General features: G+C 39.5%; 1 protein-coding gene across 7 annotated transcripts in view; it reads left to right on the top strand.

The window, feature by feature from the left end:
• Positions 1 to 15978, top strand: part of GTF2I (general transcription factor IIi) — a 96085-nt gene extending 80107 nt beyond the window's left edge. For 6 of the 7 annotated variants that reach the window (XM_060032220.1, XM_060032217.1, XM_060032219.1 and 3 more), the window contains 16 exons: positions 515 to 586; positions 1784 to 1967; positions 2594 to 2652; positions 3046 to 3120; positions 5753 to 5854; positions 6458 to 6523; positions 6853 to 7036; positions 8520 to 8578; positions 8960 to 9040; positions 9460 to 9543; positions 9709 to 9892; positions 10963 to 10991; positions 12692 to 12733; positions 13529 to 13570; positions 14035 to 14110; positions 14838 to 15978. In XM_060032220.1, coding sequence (XP_059888203.1) covers positions 515 to 586; positions 1784 to 1967; positions 2594 to 2652; positions 3046 to 3120; positions 5753 to 5854; positions 6458 to 6523; positions 6853 to 7036; positions 8520 to 8578; positions 8960 to 9040; positions 9460 to 9543; positions 9709 to 9892; positions 10963 to 10991; positions 12692 to 12733; positions 13529 to 13570; positions 14035 to 14093 — 1322 coding nt within the window. In that variant the 3' untranslated portion in view covers positions 14094 to 14110; positions 14838 to 15978. The remainder of the gene's footprint in view (positions 1 to 514; positions 587 to 1783; positions 1968 to 2593; positions 2653 to 3045; positions 3121 to 5752; positions 5855 to 6457; positions 6524 to 6852; positions 7037 to 8519; positions 8579 to 8959; positions 9041 to 9459; positions 9544 to 9708; positions 9893 to 10962; positions 10992 to 12691; positions 12734 to 13528; positions 13571 to 14034; positions 14111 to 14837) is intronic. The other variant, XM_060032216.1, reaches the window with a different exon arrangement.
• The last annotated feature ends 1187 nt before the right edge of the window (positions 15979 to 17165 follow it).

Genomic DNA, 17165 nt, shown 5'->3' with positions numbered 1-17165 from the left:
GCTGTGATTAGTGAAGTTTTCCTTTGTGTAAATCTGTAGGCACACGTGTTCGATAAAACAAGGAATGCCTGTTTAGAAAGCAAATACAAGTGAAGCTCCTCTGGTTGAACCTGGTATAGGAGGCCTGGATCTTTATATAGCTGGTCCTCCCAACCCTGAGGGTTCTTTGATGTACCTCCAAGAAAAAGTGTTTGAAAACCATTCATTCTAAATACTTACGAACAAGTTCTTCTTTATTTACAATGTAAACTTAAATTAGAATTCTATCTCCCTGTACTTCTGATATTTGACAAGTGCAGGAAATCCTTCTTTTCCTTATCTGAAGTTTCTGCTTTTAAGCAAAATTTTATTAAGAGTGTCACTGGATTGTACATCTAAAACTAATACAGTGTTATATGCCGATTATCTCTCAAGTTTTTAAAAAATAGCATCACTGGAAAGAACAGCGTCCAGTCTGATTTTGTGTCAGCATGCATAAGGGACATTGTTGATTAGGTTTATTTTTCCTTTCTAGTCAAAGAAGATTGGAATGTCAGAATTACCAAGCTACGGAAGCAAGTGGAAGAGATTTTTAATTTGAAATTTGGTAAGTAAAACACAGTGATTATGTCTTAATTTAAAAACATTAATGAAAGACAGTGTTTTGAATGAATATTATAGCAGTTCAGGACCTAAAGAAAGAAGGTCCCAGAAACTGGGTTTGACTTTCTGCTACTACATTCACTACTTAAACTGAGCGAGTTACTTTCTGTCTCCTGGACTCCGTTTTCTCGTGTGTCAGAGTGGGAAAGGAAGGGAGGAGTTGGGGAGGAGTCTCAGTTCCGCTGTCTGTACTTGTAACCTGGCTAACACCTGTGGCAAATAGGTTTCATCGTCTGTTTCAACGTAGATTTGTTGACAGCGGTTTCCTGGAGCGCTGTCTTGAGGATTCTGAGGAGGCTCAGCAAGAGTGTTTCAGTTGATTGGGTGTGTCTGTCATGGAGAAGGAAGTAAGGAGTGGAGTGATATCAATATTCCTGGGGCGTTGCCATCGTCGTTTTAATAACTGGTATTGACGTTTGTGTCCTGGATCAGGAATCTTCAGTGCTCTTGACCAGTTCTGCTCAGATGCATCTTACGCACCTCTTATCTTTTTTCTTTTTCTTTCTTTCTTTTTTGTTTTTTTTGGGGGGGCCATGCCCCGCGCAGCTTGTGGGATCTTAGTTCCCGACCAGGGATCGCACCCTGCCCCTCGGCAGTGAAGGCACAGAGTCCTAACCACTGGACCACCGGGGAATTCCCTCTGATCTTTTAAACAGCAAACTTGCACCTAGATGATAACACAAGGGCTGGATAGTTGCCATTTCGGTAGTATGGCAGTGAAATGGCTGTAGTTCATTTCTGCCCAGAGCACAGAGACAATTTTGATTAATTATCCCTTTGCTTTGAAGTGGTAAAATGTTCCTCTTATATTTTAGGCTTCTTCGTCAACTTTACACAATATACTAAGCAAAATACCTATATTACTAAGTGGAAATTGCTAGATTGTTGGGAACTTTTGCACAACGTATTTGAGAATGCCCAGATGTCAGCTACACTTAGTATGGCCATCATTTGACAATACATACAAATAGCAAATCATTATACTATACACTTGAAACTAATATAATGTTATATGTTCATTATATCACAATCTAAAAAAATATATATATATATTAAAAACGTAAACAGAGACTGCTATCAGACAAAACTAAAAGACTATAAAATTTTACCTTCCATAAGTTATGTTCTCTTACACTTTCAGCTCAAGCTCTTGGACTCACAGAGGCAGTAAAAGTACCATACCCGGTGTTTGAATCAAACCCCGAGTTCCTTTATGTAGAAGGCTTGCCAGAAGGAATTCCCTTTCGAAGCCCTACCTGGTTTGGAATTCCACGACTTGAAAGGATTGTCCGTGGAAGTAATAAAATCAAGTTTGTTGTTAAAAAGTAAGTTCTCTTTGCCAATGTAGCCCTTTCTGGGATTAGAACAATCAAGGCATATTTCTATTTAAATTTTTTTCTAGCTTCAGGTTACGGCTAAGGCTTTGAAGTCCACGATGGAAAGCATAGCATTGAGCTGCAGTCCTGGCCTTGTCCATTGCCTCCCATCCTTTAACTTGTCCTTGATTTTCTTCATCGGGACAAGGAGAGTTGTACCTGCCTCACATTGGTGGAGGTGAAGTTTGTTAAGAGATGCTATGTTGTCTCTTACTATTGATAGATACTTGAGGGCAGGATGAAAGTGCTGATTCTTATGTGCTCTGTTATTCCTGCTTAAACTTATGGGCAACTGAATTTCAGTGATTAAGTTTCTCATTTATATGTCTGCAGAATTTCAGTAGTTGAAGAAACTAAACTAGTGATAGTTAATTTTCATTTTCATGAAAGAGGTCATTTACTCTTCATAAAATCATTTAGCAGGCATTTGTAGGAAGGAAAAGTGAATTTTTTTGGTCCATAACGAAAGAAACTATTGTTACATTACAGAGTTATCATTGGTCATCACAATTTTTACTAGCTGTGAAGACCAATATTATACTGGCCACTGTAATGTTTCTTGGTTTTTTCTCTAGACCTGAACTAGTTATTTCCTACTTGCCTCCTGGAATGGCTAGTAAAATAAACACTAAAGGTAAGAGATTACGTATACCTTCATTATACTTCAGTGCATTAAAACATACTGAGTCGTTGGCACATATCTTTTGGGGGCTTTCGGTTTGTTTCTTTGCTTTTTAAGGTATTTTGTTTAATGAACCCCCCTCCTCCCTCTCCCTCCCTCCCTCCCTCCCTCCTCTCTGTCTCTTAAAAGTAAACATTTCATTGGCAGTTTCACGTTTGCAATCCTCCTTCATTCATGTTTCCACAGCTTTGTTGAGACTCATGTGGACGATTACACTACCAGTTTAATTCTTCAGGTTTCTTTGAAAAGAGCCAAACTGTATGAATTTTAATACTCTGCTTTTATAAAGCATCTCCTTCTGGATTTTTTACAACATGCAAAAGAAATTATATGCTTACTTTACAGCTTTGCAGTCCCCGAAAAGACCACGAAGCCCTGGGAGTAATTCAAAAGTTCCTGAAATTGAGGTCACTGTTGAAGGTGAGGTTGCTCTGTGGCCCGTTCCTGTCCGTTCTACAATTCACTAGTTAATCTGTTGCTTCTTCACTTTACTATTTATATTTTTATGCAAATGAGTTTTTATAAAACTTGTTTTAGGTGCAGAACACTTAACTGCGATAAAGCTAGATTTCTTTTTTTTTAATTAATTAATTTATTTTTGGGTGCATTGGGTCTTCGTTGCTGTGTGCGGGCTTTCTCTAGTTGCAGCGAGTGGGGGCTGCTTTTCATTGCGGTGCAGTGGCTCCTCTTGTTGCGGCGCACGGGCTCTAGGTGCGCGTGCTTCAGTAGTTGTGGCTCGCAGGCTCTAGAGCGCAGGCTCAGTAGTTGTGGCGCACGGGCTTAGTTGCTTCGGGGCATGTGGGATCTTCCCGGATCAGGGCTCGAACCCGTGTCCCCTGTGTTGGCAGGCGGATTCTTAACCACTGCGCCACCGGGGTAGTCCCAAAGTTAGATTTTCTAAATGTTTCTAATTAACGATTTCAATTACAAGGTGGTATTTCTCCACAGCCTCGCCACCACGTGTTACTTTCTGCTTTTTAGATAATATCCATCCTAATGGGTGTCCGTTCCTTTTTCTTGATGACTAGTATTTCATCGTGTGGATATACCATATTTTGTTTATTCATCGATTGATGGACATTGGTTTGTACTACTTTTTGGCTATTTATGAGTAATGCTGCTCTGAACATTCGTGTACAAGGGCAGTGATGGGTTAATGAAAAATGGTTTTGACCTGCCTTCAGATTAACAGAGAATCTCTTTCTGTTGTCTTACCCAAGCCACGGAGGACCTTGTCCCACAGTAGCTTTCTTTTGCTTAACCAGGGCTATAAATAGACCCCAAATTTAATTTATATTTGTTAAAATACCACAAAATAGTTGTTAGTGGTTTAACACTAACTAATTTGAGTAGTAAAGAGCTGTGTCCATGTTCAGGGACTTTTTGTCAAGAGTGTGATAGCAAGGAGGGACTTTTTTTTTTTCCCACCATACTAGTGTTTTCTTTTAAATTATACATCATGCTTGTAAATGGATTTTTTTATTACTTTAAAAATCAAATTTATTGAGTACACTTTATATGCGATAAAATGCACGCATTTTAATTGTACAGTTTGAGTTTTGAAAAATGCTTGTAACACTGCTTTAGTCAATGGATAGAACATCTCCCTCACCCTAAAACGTCTCACACACGCTCCTTGGCAGTCACTCCCTCACAGGCCAGGCCACAGGCAACCATTGATCCGCCTTTTGTCACCATGGAACACTTCTGCCTGTTGTAGAATTTCATATAAATGGAATCATGTTGTATCTTTTCTTTTTATGGTTGCCTTCTTTTGCTTAGCACAATGTTGTTAGATTTATACTTGCTGCATGTTTCAGTATTTTTTATTGCTGAGTATTACTCCATTGTATGGATTCACCAGAATTAATTTATGCATTTGTCAGTGGGCATTTGGGTTTATTTCCTGTCTTTGTCTAGTAAAGATGCTATATGAACATTTGTGTACGAAACATGGCATATGCTTTCCTTCTCTTGAATAGATATTTAGAGTGGAATTACTGGGTTTTTAACTTTCTAAGAAACAGTTTACCAAACTGATTGTATCGCTTTACACTTCTGCCAGGAATGTATGAGAATTCCAGTTGCTGCACATCCTCACAGTACTTGATATTGTCATTCTTTTTATTTTAGCCGTTCTAGTGGGTGTGTAGTGTCATTCACTTAAGCATAAACCAGAATGCCAGTTTATTGATTTTTGAATCGCAGGTAGATATTTCAGTCAGCTTAATTCTATCAGGTGATCACAAGTCTCTTCCTGTCTTTCCCTGTGATTATTAAAAGGCTGCTTTATGAACATGGAGTATAAAAAGAGATGTTAGTTGAGTGATCTTATAGTAGCCTGTTAAAGAAGTATGGTAATAGGATGTACTGAGTTCCTCTGTCTGGTTATTATACCTGCCAGGTCAACCAGGCTGCTAGATCCAGCTGGTCCAGAAATACTTTGCTTTTATCACTATGCTCTTTAAGGAAGCTGTGTTTTTTATTCGGGAGTTTGAAGTAATTAAAGATTAGAATGTTGAATCTTGATATTTTTTTCGATTCTGAGGCCATAGTCAGGCTTTTAATGGAAAACAACTGATAACCCATAACATTGTTTCTGTATATTACTAAGAATTCAAAGAAAGGATATGTCAGTGTCAGCTAGAGAATCCAAAGGAAAGCTTCATATAGGGGAGATGATATAGTTGTATCTAAAGTCGTGTTTATGTTCAAAGGCCGAAAGAAAAACATAAAAGGCAAGATAGGTAACCAGTGGCTTCAAAATGGCGTAATGAATCATTAAGTGAATTGAAAGTTCCTCAGATCAGCCAGAAAGCTAGATGTGTTTTGGGGGGAAATGCCTGATTATAGGGATGGAAGTAGGAAGATGGATGGAGGTCTGTAACACTGACAGCAGTGGCTGTTTTCATTGCAGAGTGCTTGTATACACACTGAACTGAACTTCTCCAGCACAGGTTGGACCTCAAGAGCATGTCCTAGAGAAATCACGAGCAGTACGTAAGGATGACTGAATATATGTGCTGATTATGTTTTTTGTTTAATTCTTTAGGCCCTAATAACAGCAACCCTCAAACCTCAGCTGTTCGAACCCCTACCCAGACTAATGGTTCTAATGTTCCCTTCAAGCCTCGAGGGAGAGAGTTTTCCTTTGGTAAATACGTGTTATGTTTTTCTTTATTTCATTATTTTAAATAAAAGGAGTTAGTAAAATATTTTACTAGTTGAATTGTTTTCTTTTTTTTATTTGGTGAGTTAGTATATATTAGCAATTCAAGGCACAGATTAGAGCCAGACTGAATTCAAATCTGGTGCCAGGACTTTATAATTGTTTGACGTTGAGCAGGCTGCTTAACCTCTCTGTGCCTCAGTTTCCTTATCTATGAGTGGGGATAACATTACTTCCTGTTCCATAGGGTTATTATGAAGATTATAAATACCAGATCATTTAAAGGGTAAAACCGTATCTGGCACGTAGTAGATACTGTAATTGTTTTTTGGGGGGGTATTTCGGTTTTCATTTGTTTTTTTATTTATTCGTAGCCAACATATTAGTAATATAATAAAACAGTTAAATAATGCATCAGGATTAGAGTAGTTATCAAGACATGCCTGTGTTTAAAACCTATATATTTTTTATTTTGTATTGCTTAAAGATGCACAATAAAAGATGAAGAAGTTCCTGCCATTGGATGTATACTAGTAACTGTTACTAACATCTTAATCGCTCTTTTTTTTTTTTTTTTTTAATATGCAGAGGCCTGGAATGCCAAAATCACTGACCTAAAACAGAAAGTTGAAAATCTTTTCAATGAAAAATGTGGTAAGTTTATTTTGAAATACTGTTATTAAAATATGAGGTAGCTTTTTTATAAAATAGAAAAATGTGAGCATAGTAAGATTGTTCAGCATTTAAATATTACTGTCATCAGAAGTGTGTGGGTTTTGCAGGCATGAATTTTATAATTTCTTCCACATTTCTGAGCACCAAGAAATTGAAGAAATTTTTCTAAAATTAATGTGATTTTTTAAAAAGAAAGGTTTTAGTAGCTGCAAAATGTAATTTAAAATGCGTTTTTTTAAAAAGACTTAGTTTTTTTTAAAGTTATAGATATGAGAACCAGTAAATGTGTTTTGTTTTTGTTTTTTTAGGTGAAGCTCTTGGCCTTAAACAAGCTGTGAAAGTGCCGTTTGCGTTATTTGAGTCTTTCCCTGAAGACTTTTATGTGGAAGGCTTACCCGAGGGTGTGCCATTCCGACGACCATCTACTTTTGGCATTCCAAGGCTGGAGAAGATACTCAGAAACAAAGCCAAAATTAAGTTCATCATTAAAAAGTAAGGAAATGAGATGAAACAAGATTGCCATGAGTTGATACAGTTTGATGCCGGGAGATGGCACATGGATTCTACTTTGGAGCTCAGCCAAACCTTAGGGTCAAAGAAGCTCTTTAAGCTGTACCTTTGTATATATTTTAAATTTTTTGTAACTGGTCAAGAGAGAGAGGGCTGTGGCTTATCAGGGGGATAACAACTTGGTTTAGTGAAGTCTATGCACAGTGACATATATATTTTTTAATATAAATTTTTAAATTTATTTTTGGCTGTGTTGGGTCTTCATTGCTGCGCGCGGGCTTTCTCTAGTTGCAGCAAGCAGGGGCTACTCTTCGTTGCGGTGCGCGGGCTTCTCATTGTGGTGGATTCTGTTGTTGCGGAGCACGGGCTCTAGGTGTGAGGGCTTCAGTAGTTCTGGCGTGTGGACTCTAGAGCATAGGCTCAGTAGTTGTGGCGCATGGGCTTAGTTGCTCTGTGGCATGTGGGATCTTCCCGGACCAGGGCTGGAACCCGTGTCCCCTACACTGGCAGGTGGATTCCTAACCACTGTGCCACCAGGGAAGCCTCACAGTGATATCTTAATGGTTAATACTACTGGAGTCTAGGCAGTGGTTCAGTTGGTTTTTTTTTTTTGCGGTACGTTGGCCTCTCACTGTTGTGGCCTCTCCCGCTGCGGAGCACAGGCTCCGGACGCACAGGCTCAGCGGCCATGGCTCACGGGCCTAGCTGCTCCCCAGCATGTGGGATCTTCCCGGACCGGGGCACGAACCCGTGTCCCCTGCATTGGCAGGTGGACTCTCAACCACTGCGCCACCAGGGAAGCCCAGTGGTTCAGTTTTATAAAGCCCGTTTATTTCTCCAGCTTACAGAATATTTTAAATTTCTCTGCTGTTTGCTTGGACATCTGTGAATTATGCCAACACAATTGAAGTAAATGGAAATAATTAGAGTTAACAAAATACGTTTGAAATGAATTGAAAGGAATTTTAGGTTTTATTTATTAAAGGTTACTTCTGAGTTCCCTAAGGATGCTGTCAAATAATCAAAGCTGACATTGCCAACCATAATGGCCTCCCTCTGTACCTTCAGCCAGGTCTGTAGAGGCTAAGGCCCCTGCTTCTGCTTCCTAAGAGAGACAGTCTCTTGTGTTCAGGTTTTTACCGCCTGTCTTGTTTCCATGCTACCTGCATTTGAGTCTCTTCCTGTTTCCTTCTCCAGTCTAGCATACACTCTTTCCAGGATATATTGAAACCACAGGAAGAAGCTGTTTATACTAGATGGGGCTGGGGTGGATGTTAAAATCACAATTATAATTAGTCTTTATATGTGTGTTCCTTTAGAGATCCATGTTACTTCTGTTCTTCCATTACTAAGAATGTGTATTTATAGAAAGTTGCTGGCTTTTTAAATCTCTTACTTGTTTCATTTTTAATGTTTTACTATTGGAATGTTAGCCCAAAAGTCTTTTCTCTTTTCTTGTTCTTAGGCCTGAAATGTTTGAGACGGCAATTAAGGAGAGCACCTCCTCCTCTAAGAGCCCTCCAAGTAAGCATTTGCTGCAGAAAACATGCTGTTAGACACTTACTTTGCAGCACTAATTTAGAAAACTGTTGAAAGAGTGGCTACTGAGACAAAACCAGGAAAGCTCATTCAAGGTTGGGGTTTGGACTAGTTTACGATTTTTAAGTTCTTTAATACCTAAGGATCTCCACATATCTGATGCTCTACGAAGGAAGCACCACAAGGAAGAGAAAAAAGTGAAAAACGTCTTTCAGGAAGCCTAATATCACAGAACAACAAAACATGACATGAAAAGGAACAAAGTTGGGTTAAAATACTATCTTTTGTAGTCTGAATCGTAAGCACTTTATTAGGGAAGATTTAATTACATCTGTATATGTTCTAATCTCAATTCTCTGTTTTAAGGAAAAATAAATTCATCGCCCAATGTTAATACTACTGCATCAGGTGTTGAAGATCTTAACATCATTCAGGTGACAATTCCAGGTATGATCTCTCTGCCTTAATCATAGTTTGTGGGGCTTCATGGATGTTGAATGCACTGCACATTGTATGCTGTCCCCACCAGCCCCTGCGGAAGTTATTAACCAAATACATCAGCTTGTCAGTTTATCGCTAAACAGCTCTTGGCAGTTATTAGACTCGGTATGAGCTAAAACCTGTAGGCCACCCAGATGCCTGGGGTGTTGTTTAAAAAATTTGTATAAGTTGGCAAGCAAAGCTCTTCATAACTGCAGCATTGTCAGTTTGGTGTTATTATTAAATTGTTTGGTTAAATCATTTCAATCTTGATTCGTTTTTTAAAACATTCCAAAAACAGAAAGTGAAGTTACATAAAGCACTTAAAAATTTATCTGGTATTAAAATCGCATTATTAAGTTACAACTTTCTCTTAACCTTTTTAGATGACGATAATGAAAGACTGTCAAAAGTTGAAAAAGCTAGACAGCTAAGAGAACAAGTTAATGACCTCTTCAGTCGAAAATTTGGTAAGTTTTGCATTTGCATAGTATAGCTTGCAGTAAGCAAGGAAATTTTGTCTCAATAAGATCTTAAACGTAAATCACGCTCAGGTGGTTTTAATCTGTGCTTTTACAACACTCAGCTAAGGCGCCAGGTTCATCTGTGCTTTTATGCCGTTTGTCTTGCTATAGGTGAAGCCATTGGTATGGGTTTCCCTGTGAAAGTTCCCTACAGGAAAATCACAATTAACCCTGGCTGTGTGGTGGTTGATGGCATGCCTCCTGGAGTGTCATTCAAAGCCCCCAGCTATCTGGAAATCAGCTCCATGAGAAGGATCTTAGATTCTGCTGAGTTCATTAAATTCACAGTCATTAGGTACGTGAGAGTTCCTTGCTTGGTCATAAGAATGAACCTGCAGATCATTGAGGCTGAGTCATCTTCCAAAATGTAGTCATATGTAGTAAGTTTACTGTGTAATGAAATGAACTATAGTGAAATTCTTTAGTTACTGTACTATTAGATTCTTTCTTCCTTGTGCTGACTCAGTTCTCTGGTTTTTAAGGCAGGAGATTGTTAGCACACCATGGCCTGTGGACCAGCTCCAGCCTGCCATCTGCTTTTATTTTAGTTTTATGTCTTATTATAACCCAGTCACATCTGTTTGTTTACATATCGTCTGTGGCTGCTTTCATATTGCAGTGGTAAAATTAAGTAGTTGGGACAGAGACAGTGTGGTCTACAGAGCTGGGAATATTACTGTCTGGCCCTTTACAGAAAAATGTTGCCAGCCTCTGCCTCAGCATCTCGTCACAGGCTTTGGATCAGACAGGGATTCGACACTAAGTCACTTCTGTTTCCTTGTCTGTCCGGTGAGATTGTAGTTGTTTCCTTTGAGAGTGTTAGCTCCTTATCCACAGGGTAGGAATGGTGGTTACACCTGCCCTCTAACGGCATTGTGCGAATTACAGTCTTTGATGTGTGCTTGTCACAGTAAGTCTTACGGTATCCTTTTGTCATCCACCTAAGCAGAAGTCCCAAGTGCCCTTCACTCTTTTCTTCCACCTCCCCAAACTTAGCTGTTACTAAATAACACCCGTTCATTGTCAAGTTCCCACTGTCTGCATAGGACCAACACTCAGACAGAGCTAATGTATTACCTTCCCAAGGCCTTTTCCTCATTTCACTAAAATTACTCTATTCCCTTTGCATTGTTCCTATTCTTTTCCCACCATCTTGGTGTAGCATTTTCTAATAATGTGCCATATTAGTTATTCGTATATCTGTCTGTCTGTAGCTTAAAAACTGTAAGATTAAACAGTAGTGGACAGCTTTTCTCATTCTAGCACGTAAGCGACATGGGCTAAATGTTAGTTGAATACACTGAATATACATGTGAACTCTTGTAGAGTAGAAAAAAAACTTGTGCAATTTGTTTCTCTCTTTAGACCATTTCCAGGACTTGTGATTAATAACCGTGAGTATTTCTTGAAGTCTTCTTGGTTTTGCTCTTTTCTGGGATGTGAGAAGGGGGTGGGTGTGTGGGTGTGTGCACTTGCACGTACACTTACCTGAGAGTGTAACATTTTATTACTTCGCCTACAGCAGTAATCATTGAAAGTCATCGTTTTAGCCCTCAGTGTGCGAGGCACCAGGCACTTTCTAGATGTAAAACTGGGCGAGTTGCTTCACCTTTTTTAAATCTCAGTTTACTTATCAGGAAAATGGTAATGATATTAGTACCCATTCTGGGAGTTTTAGAGCATTTTAAATGACACATTGTGTGTCAGGCCTCTAAAACAGGGACCAGCAAGCGGCCGCCGTGTAAATAAAGTTTTATTACAGCACTGCCAGGCCCATTTGTTAATGGCAAACTGGACTGACCTGCAAAGCCTGAAATACTTACTGCCTCTTTGTAATAAAGCTTGTTGACCCCTGACCCTAGTATGTGCTCAGTAAGCAAAATCTATATTTGTTACTGTTTTTACTACTACTGTTATTACTTTTACTATTAGTTTGTAATTACTGGGCTGGAAAAAGTAAGTCTTTTAATGTGATTTAGCTACTTCTGTTGATATTTAGGCCTAGTGTCTGGCAGCCACTGGGCCCTCACATACTGTTGCATGAACAAGTGTAAGTGTTCTTCCAGCTCCCTGATGTTCATATCAGTTTAAACAGTGTTTTTTTTCCTAGCAAAACTTAATTATGCTAGTATGTTTTATGTTCTTCTGTTAACTTTGTTAAAAAATTTCAAAAGTGAGAATTATCCTTAACTAATACCATTAGCGTTTGTCTTTTTTCCAACTGGTATTATTCCATCTCTTTAAAATCCATCTGTATTGAGTATTCAATTGTATACTTTATTTGTTGGGAAAGTATTCAGGAGTTTTCAGTGGTCACTGAGCAGCTGAGCCTCGTGAATTGCTGGTTTGCCCCCTGAGCTGAGAATTGGGCCGCTGTTGTGCCTGCCCCCAGCCCCCTGTTCTGCTTCACACTACTGATGCTGTTTTGTGGCCACCACTCCTTCAGTGTCACGGATTTGGTTATACCTCTTCTGCCTCCAAGTTTCGAGTTTCACTTTATCACAAAATATATTTATTTGCTTTTTCCCCCAAACCATGAGTTCTTTTTTTATAGAATCTGTTTTTATATATTATACTGTCTATCTTGGCCAAGTATGTTAGTATCTGGGGATGTCAGTAATGAATGAAAGAGAGGTAAACCTTGCTTCATAGATTTTCGGTCATCTTTGGCATTCAGCTTTAACTACACCTGGGAACTTTGTCATTTAAAGAAACCCCATGATAAGGTGTGGGGTTTCTTTGGGGGGAAAAAATTTATTGATCCCAATCCATCTACCTTCTGTGTAATTTTTAATTTCAAAAGACACTGTATTTTATGCCTCCCTGCTCCTTTACCTTATGTTTAAAATGTTCAGTTTTGTTCTTTTCCTTGTGCCCTAGTCTATTATAGAATTTTATGGTAATTACTCTGAATTAGTTACTTTGATGGGACATACTAGAATTTTTAATATTTGTTCCCTTCTTGTCATAAGGAAGATAGTGCCTGTTATAGCAAAGTTGGAGCATCAGATTAGAGAATGTATGTAAAAAATGCTTTTCAAATATAACAACATATCATTAAATTATTACTTAAATGAATCTGCTTTCTTTTCAGAGTTGGTTGATCAGAGTGAGTCAGAAAGCCCAGTGATCCAAGGTAAATTAAGCATGGTACAATACAGAAGGATTCCTACTTAGTCAATAAAACAGGTCACATAAATTGTGTGGCCTCACATGCTTACATTTACCTAACTTCAAGGGAAGTTAATTCCACAGCACACACGTACACACATATGCACACACTCGTGCACATGCAGACTTGTTTGCTTAGACTCCTTTGTCTGAAAGCCTATATAAGCTCAAGCCATAGGTCCTCACTGAGAACTGGACCACATGCCATTTGTTCCCACCGTCCCAGGTCAGGAACCCTGAGACCAGTGGCGAAGAATGCAGTTGTAGGGTGATGGGGGGAGAAGGTTGTTTTTTAACTTGGCTTCTTATGCCATTTGTTTCCAGTGGTATAAACCAAAATTATGTTGGGCGGAAATGCATGCATTGTAGTTTTAAAAACTCCTTAGAAACAAAGTGTTGAGACCTGCTGTGTGATTCATTGAAAGTAACAAAAGGCTTTTATTAGAAGGGAGCCCACAGAAGAAAGGGTGGAAAGACATAGAGAAAGAAACTCCTACTTTCATGTTAGAGCTATGTTAATTAAGATTGTTATTTAAGATTTCGGTTGTGTAGGCAAATTTAACAGGTTTCAGAAAAGCAGGTTTTTGAGAGTCTGGTTGCGTAGCAGTGTATTTAATCCCAAGAATCTGTGGCTGCTGTCTCACCTAGACCTGGGCTTTGTGTACAACGTCTAGAGAGCTTTCTCCCTCTAGGCTCTTTAAATAACTGAGAGCAACTTTGGAAAAATGTTAAAGTAAAATCTTTATGTATTTCTCTTCAGAATCAGCTGAGCCGAGCCAGTTGGAGGTTCCTGCAACAGAAGGTAAAAAGAGTAGTCTGGTTGTCACAAATAAAGTGCCAAAGACAAAGGATTAATTGTGTTTCTAAAGCTGTTTAACTGGACCTGGGTGGTTGTTTTGTTTCTGGGTGAACTGGATTTGTAGTTTATGCCCAGAAACATTGTGTTTAGAGGTGACTCATGGGTTCCTTTCCTCCATTTTCCCCAGTGACTCTTAATGAATTCTGAAATAGTTGAATGACTGCTGTATAACCTAGATACAGCTATTGTGGGTCCTTTACATGCATAATTAATAAAATGTTTGTTACTTTGAAAATCTTAAGTAACAAAATTTAGAACTTACTGCTAGAGAACAGTCTTATCAGTTTTGGTATCTTACAATTCCTGTTAAGTCATTGTAATGAATAGTTTGGTATGAGTAGATTTATAATTGGACAGATTTGCATTAATAGTGCAGTCAATCGGTTCCCTTTTGTTTCACTTGATAGAAATAAAGGAGACTGATGGAAGCTCTCAAATCAAGCAAGAACCAGACCCTACGTGGTAGACCTCTTCCCTCCTAGGGTAAATCACCTTCTGTGTCCAGGATGCCATGTGGTATCTATCTGAACCCACCTGCATATTCATAAGCTGAAGTGTTTCCCCTGCTTCAGCCATAAATGGCGGCCCCGCCTTCAGGGCACGTGAAGACAAAGTACAAGCATACTGGGTGGTTTGAGCTAGAAGATTCAAGCAGAGAGATTTTCCTTGGATCAATGTATGTCAGGCAGAGAAGGTAAAGCGCTTTGCCTCAAATGGAAAATGTTTTGTTTCTAATCTATAGGTTAAATCTTGTCCTTGCCGTTGGAGTTCACTGTGAGTCAGTGTGAACAGACTGACTTTTCCCCCTAATCGTAATAACAGTATTTGCAGAGACTGCCTGAGCTACACAATCCATCGTGCTTCTTGCATAATTAAGTTATAAGCCTGATCCAGTTCTTCCGAACATCTTAAACTTGGCCAGGTTACTAGCCAGGAGGGGCAGCTCTAGACCAGGAGTCAGTGAAACTTGGTTTTCATGTCATATTGAACCACATAAGCCCCAGCTGTTGAATGTTTTCATGATAGTTAGAGGATACAGTTAGCTCTCATCTGTACCTGACACTCCAGAGACTTTTTTGGTCATGGAATTGGCCATGTACTGTCAGTCCATGGATTTAAGTGGTAATTAAGTTGAGATATTAGTGAGTCACAAATTCCTATAATCAGATTAACCTGTTTTCTTGCTTGTTTGTTTTCTCTCCTATTTTAGCTTAAAGTATCAGTGGGTGAGAAGAGCTTTTCGGACCTGTTACTGCCCCAAGCTGTGTAATATACTTGTATAACAGAAATACCTTCTATACAAACCTTTTTTTCTACTTTTAGATAGAAATGTCTACTTTTTCAGCAGTTCTGTGAATTGAATTAAAGAGCAGAGTGACTGTAGATTTGGAATGGCTGGTTTACTTTGGAATGTATTATAAGGATTTTACAGCAGTGCTGGAAAAACGACAGGGAAAATGACAGGGATGAATCTCATCAGATTTTTTACGTATTCAGCAGAGCCTTCAGCTGTGGTGTTTGTTTCCCAATCAAGTGAAGATCTCTCCTACTGGAACATCTCAGCTTCTGCAGTGAAGAAAATAACCTGTGATAGTTCAGCTCTTTAGTTTTTCTATTTGAAAAGTCACTTAATTGATCCTTTTGTTCACGGTTCTCCTTAATGACTGAGTGAACAGTTAGTATCTGTATATTTGACTAAACCTTTTCCTAAGCTCTCTATCATGGTTCATATGTTTTTTATCGTAATTAAAAACCAACCATCTGGATCACCTAACAGCCAGTAAGAGGTCAGTATCTCAGCGTGTGGCTTATAGATGGAGTACAGAGAACCTCTTCCATCCACATTTACTTTTCATCCAAATAAAATGCATGGTGTAGCAGAAGTTCCAGATGAGGTATAAGTGTTTGGGCAAGCCGAATGACACTAAAGCCTCACAGTCGTGTAACCCGTTGTGGTGTGGAATTCTTTGGAACACTATTCCAGCTCGGATCAGACTCAAGGGCGTCTCATTGCCTTCATTACTTTACAGTTCTGCTTGTAACACTGAGGCTCCAGTGTGGGGAGTGAGGGGTCAGCAAGCTGACTAGGCACCCTCGGATATTCTGCGCCATTTGTAGGAGAATCTTACATGTGTTGAGATTTCACAAACAGTAAGAGTTGTAAAATACCAGCTATATGAAAAGCTAGAGTATGTGATGGCATAGAGTTTTCATTAGCTTTATCGCAATATTCACGATGGAGAATTATATTACATGGTAGCAGAAATAGGCATTTTTATGTGTTGCTTATATTTTACCTCAAATTAAATTGTAGATATAGGGTAATAAATAAAATCCATCCATGCCTTTCACACACTAATTCATTTCTTTCTAAGGTGTTTTCATGACTGTGTGGGGAAACCTGGGGTGGCTCGGCGGAATGCAAGGCGAGCTTAGGTGGGCACGGTCCAGAGGCTCAGTCCCTTGTCAGGACACCACTGCTCACGGTGTGTCTGAGACTGCTGTGCCTCTGGGCTGAGCTGGGGCTGGAGCCCCCTAGCTTTTTATCTGTGACATGCCAACTGTATGCAGCAAACGCATGATGTTGGAGGTCAGGGTCCCTCCCCGGGTAGAGCCCGTATGTCAGCCCCTCCCCCATGAAAACCACACACTGGCTCCAGGTCTTCTCTGTCCCTCTCCACCATCACCCTCTGCCTCTCTTTTACAAGTGTGACCTCAGGGAAAGCCAAACTGGTTGGTAAGCCAAACTTACCAACCGACATTAGGAGGAGACAGCTGCTGCAGTAGAATCTCAGGGTTCCTTTCCCGTGTTCTTAAGGTGTTCACAACCTTGCTGCCTGCACCCACGCTTCCCATCCCAGCCACTGGAGAACCGTAGTCATCCAAAGGCTGCTTTTAAAAGGAGTTAAGCTTGTACATGTAACTCTTTAACAGAAAGTTTGCGGGAGCACAGACTTACCAGGAGATCTGTTTCCCAGTGCAAGTGTATACATCCAGTATGAAAATTCTGTATATATGCATACACACGTCTTTTGTTTTTATATATACTATTAGAAAGCTGCTTTTATATATATATATATATATGTATATATATATAAATATAAGTTTCTTAACGTCTAGCAAGTGCATCCGTTTCTGTACTGCGGACAACAGCACAGAACCAGTGCTGCGTCCTCCTCGTGGTGACACGCAAAAGGTTTAAGAATGCTGTCCTGTCCCGTTCTGCCTCTCCTCTAAACAGGCTTATTGGTTCCTTTAAGAAATGTTGAACCTCAGGCAAGAGGTGCTGTTCCTGCATCTGTCTTTGAGTGGAAGAGCCTGGAGGTGGAATAAGTCATTTTTATTTATTAACTCACTGTCGTTTTAACACACCTCATTAACCCTGCTTCCCACAGTCGGGCGTCTAAGCAAAGCCTTCCGTAGGACAGCATTGTTTCCTGGCGAGGTGACTGGCTTAGCAATTTGCCTCCTTACCTGCGATGGTCAGATGAGCCCTGGTTTCAGCACCGTGGGCTTGTTTAAAGATGGCTGGAGTGTT

This window comes from Delphinus delphis, chromosome 15, assembly GCF_949987515.2.
Source record: "Delphinus delphis chromosome 15, mDelDel1.2, whole genome shotgun sequence".
NCBI classification, from domain to species: Eukaryota; Metazoa; Chordata; class Mammalia; order Artiodactyla; family Delphinidae; genus Delphinus; species Delphinus delphis.
Note: the sequence above shows the minus strand (reverse complement) of the source record. Positions and strands in the feature narration are given on the sequence as shown.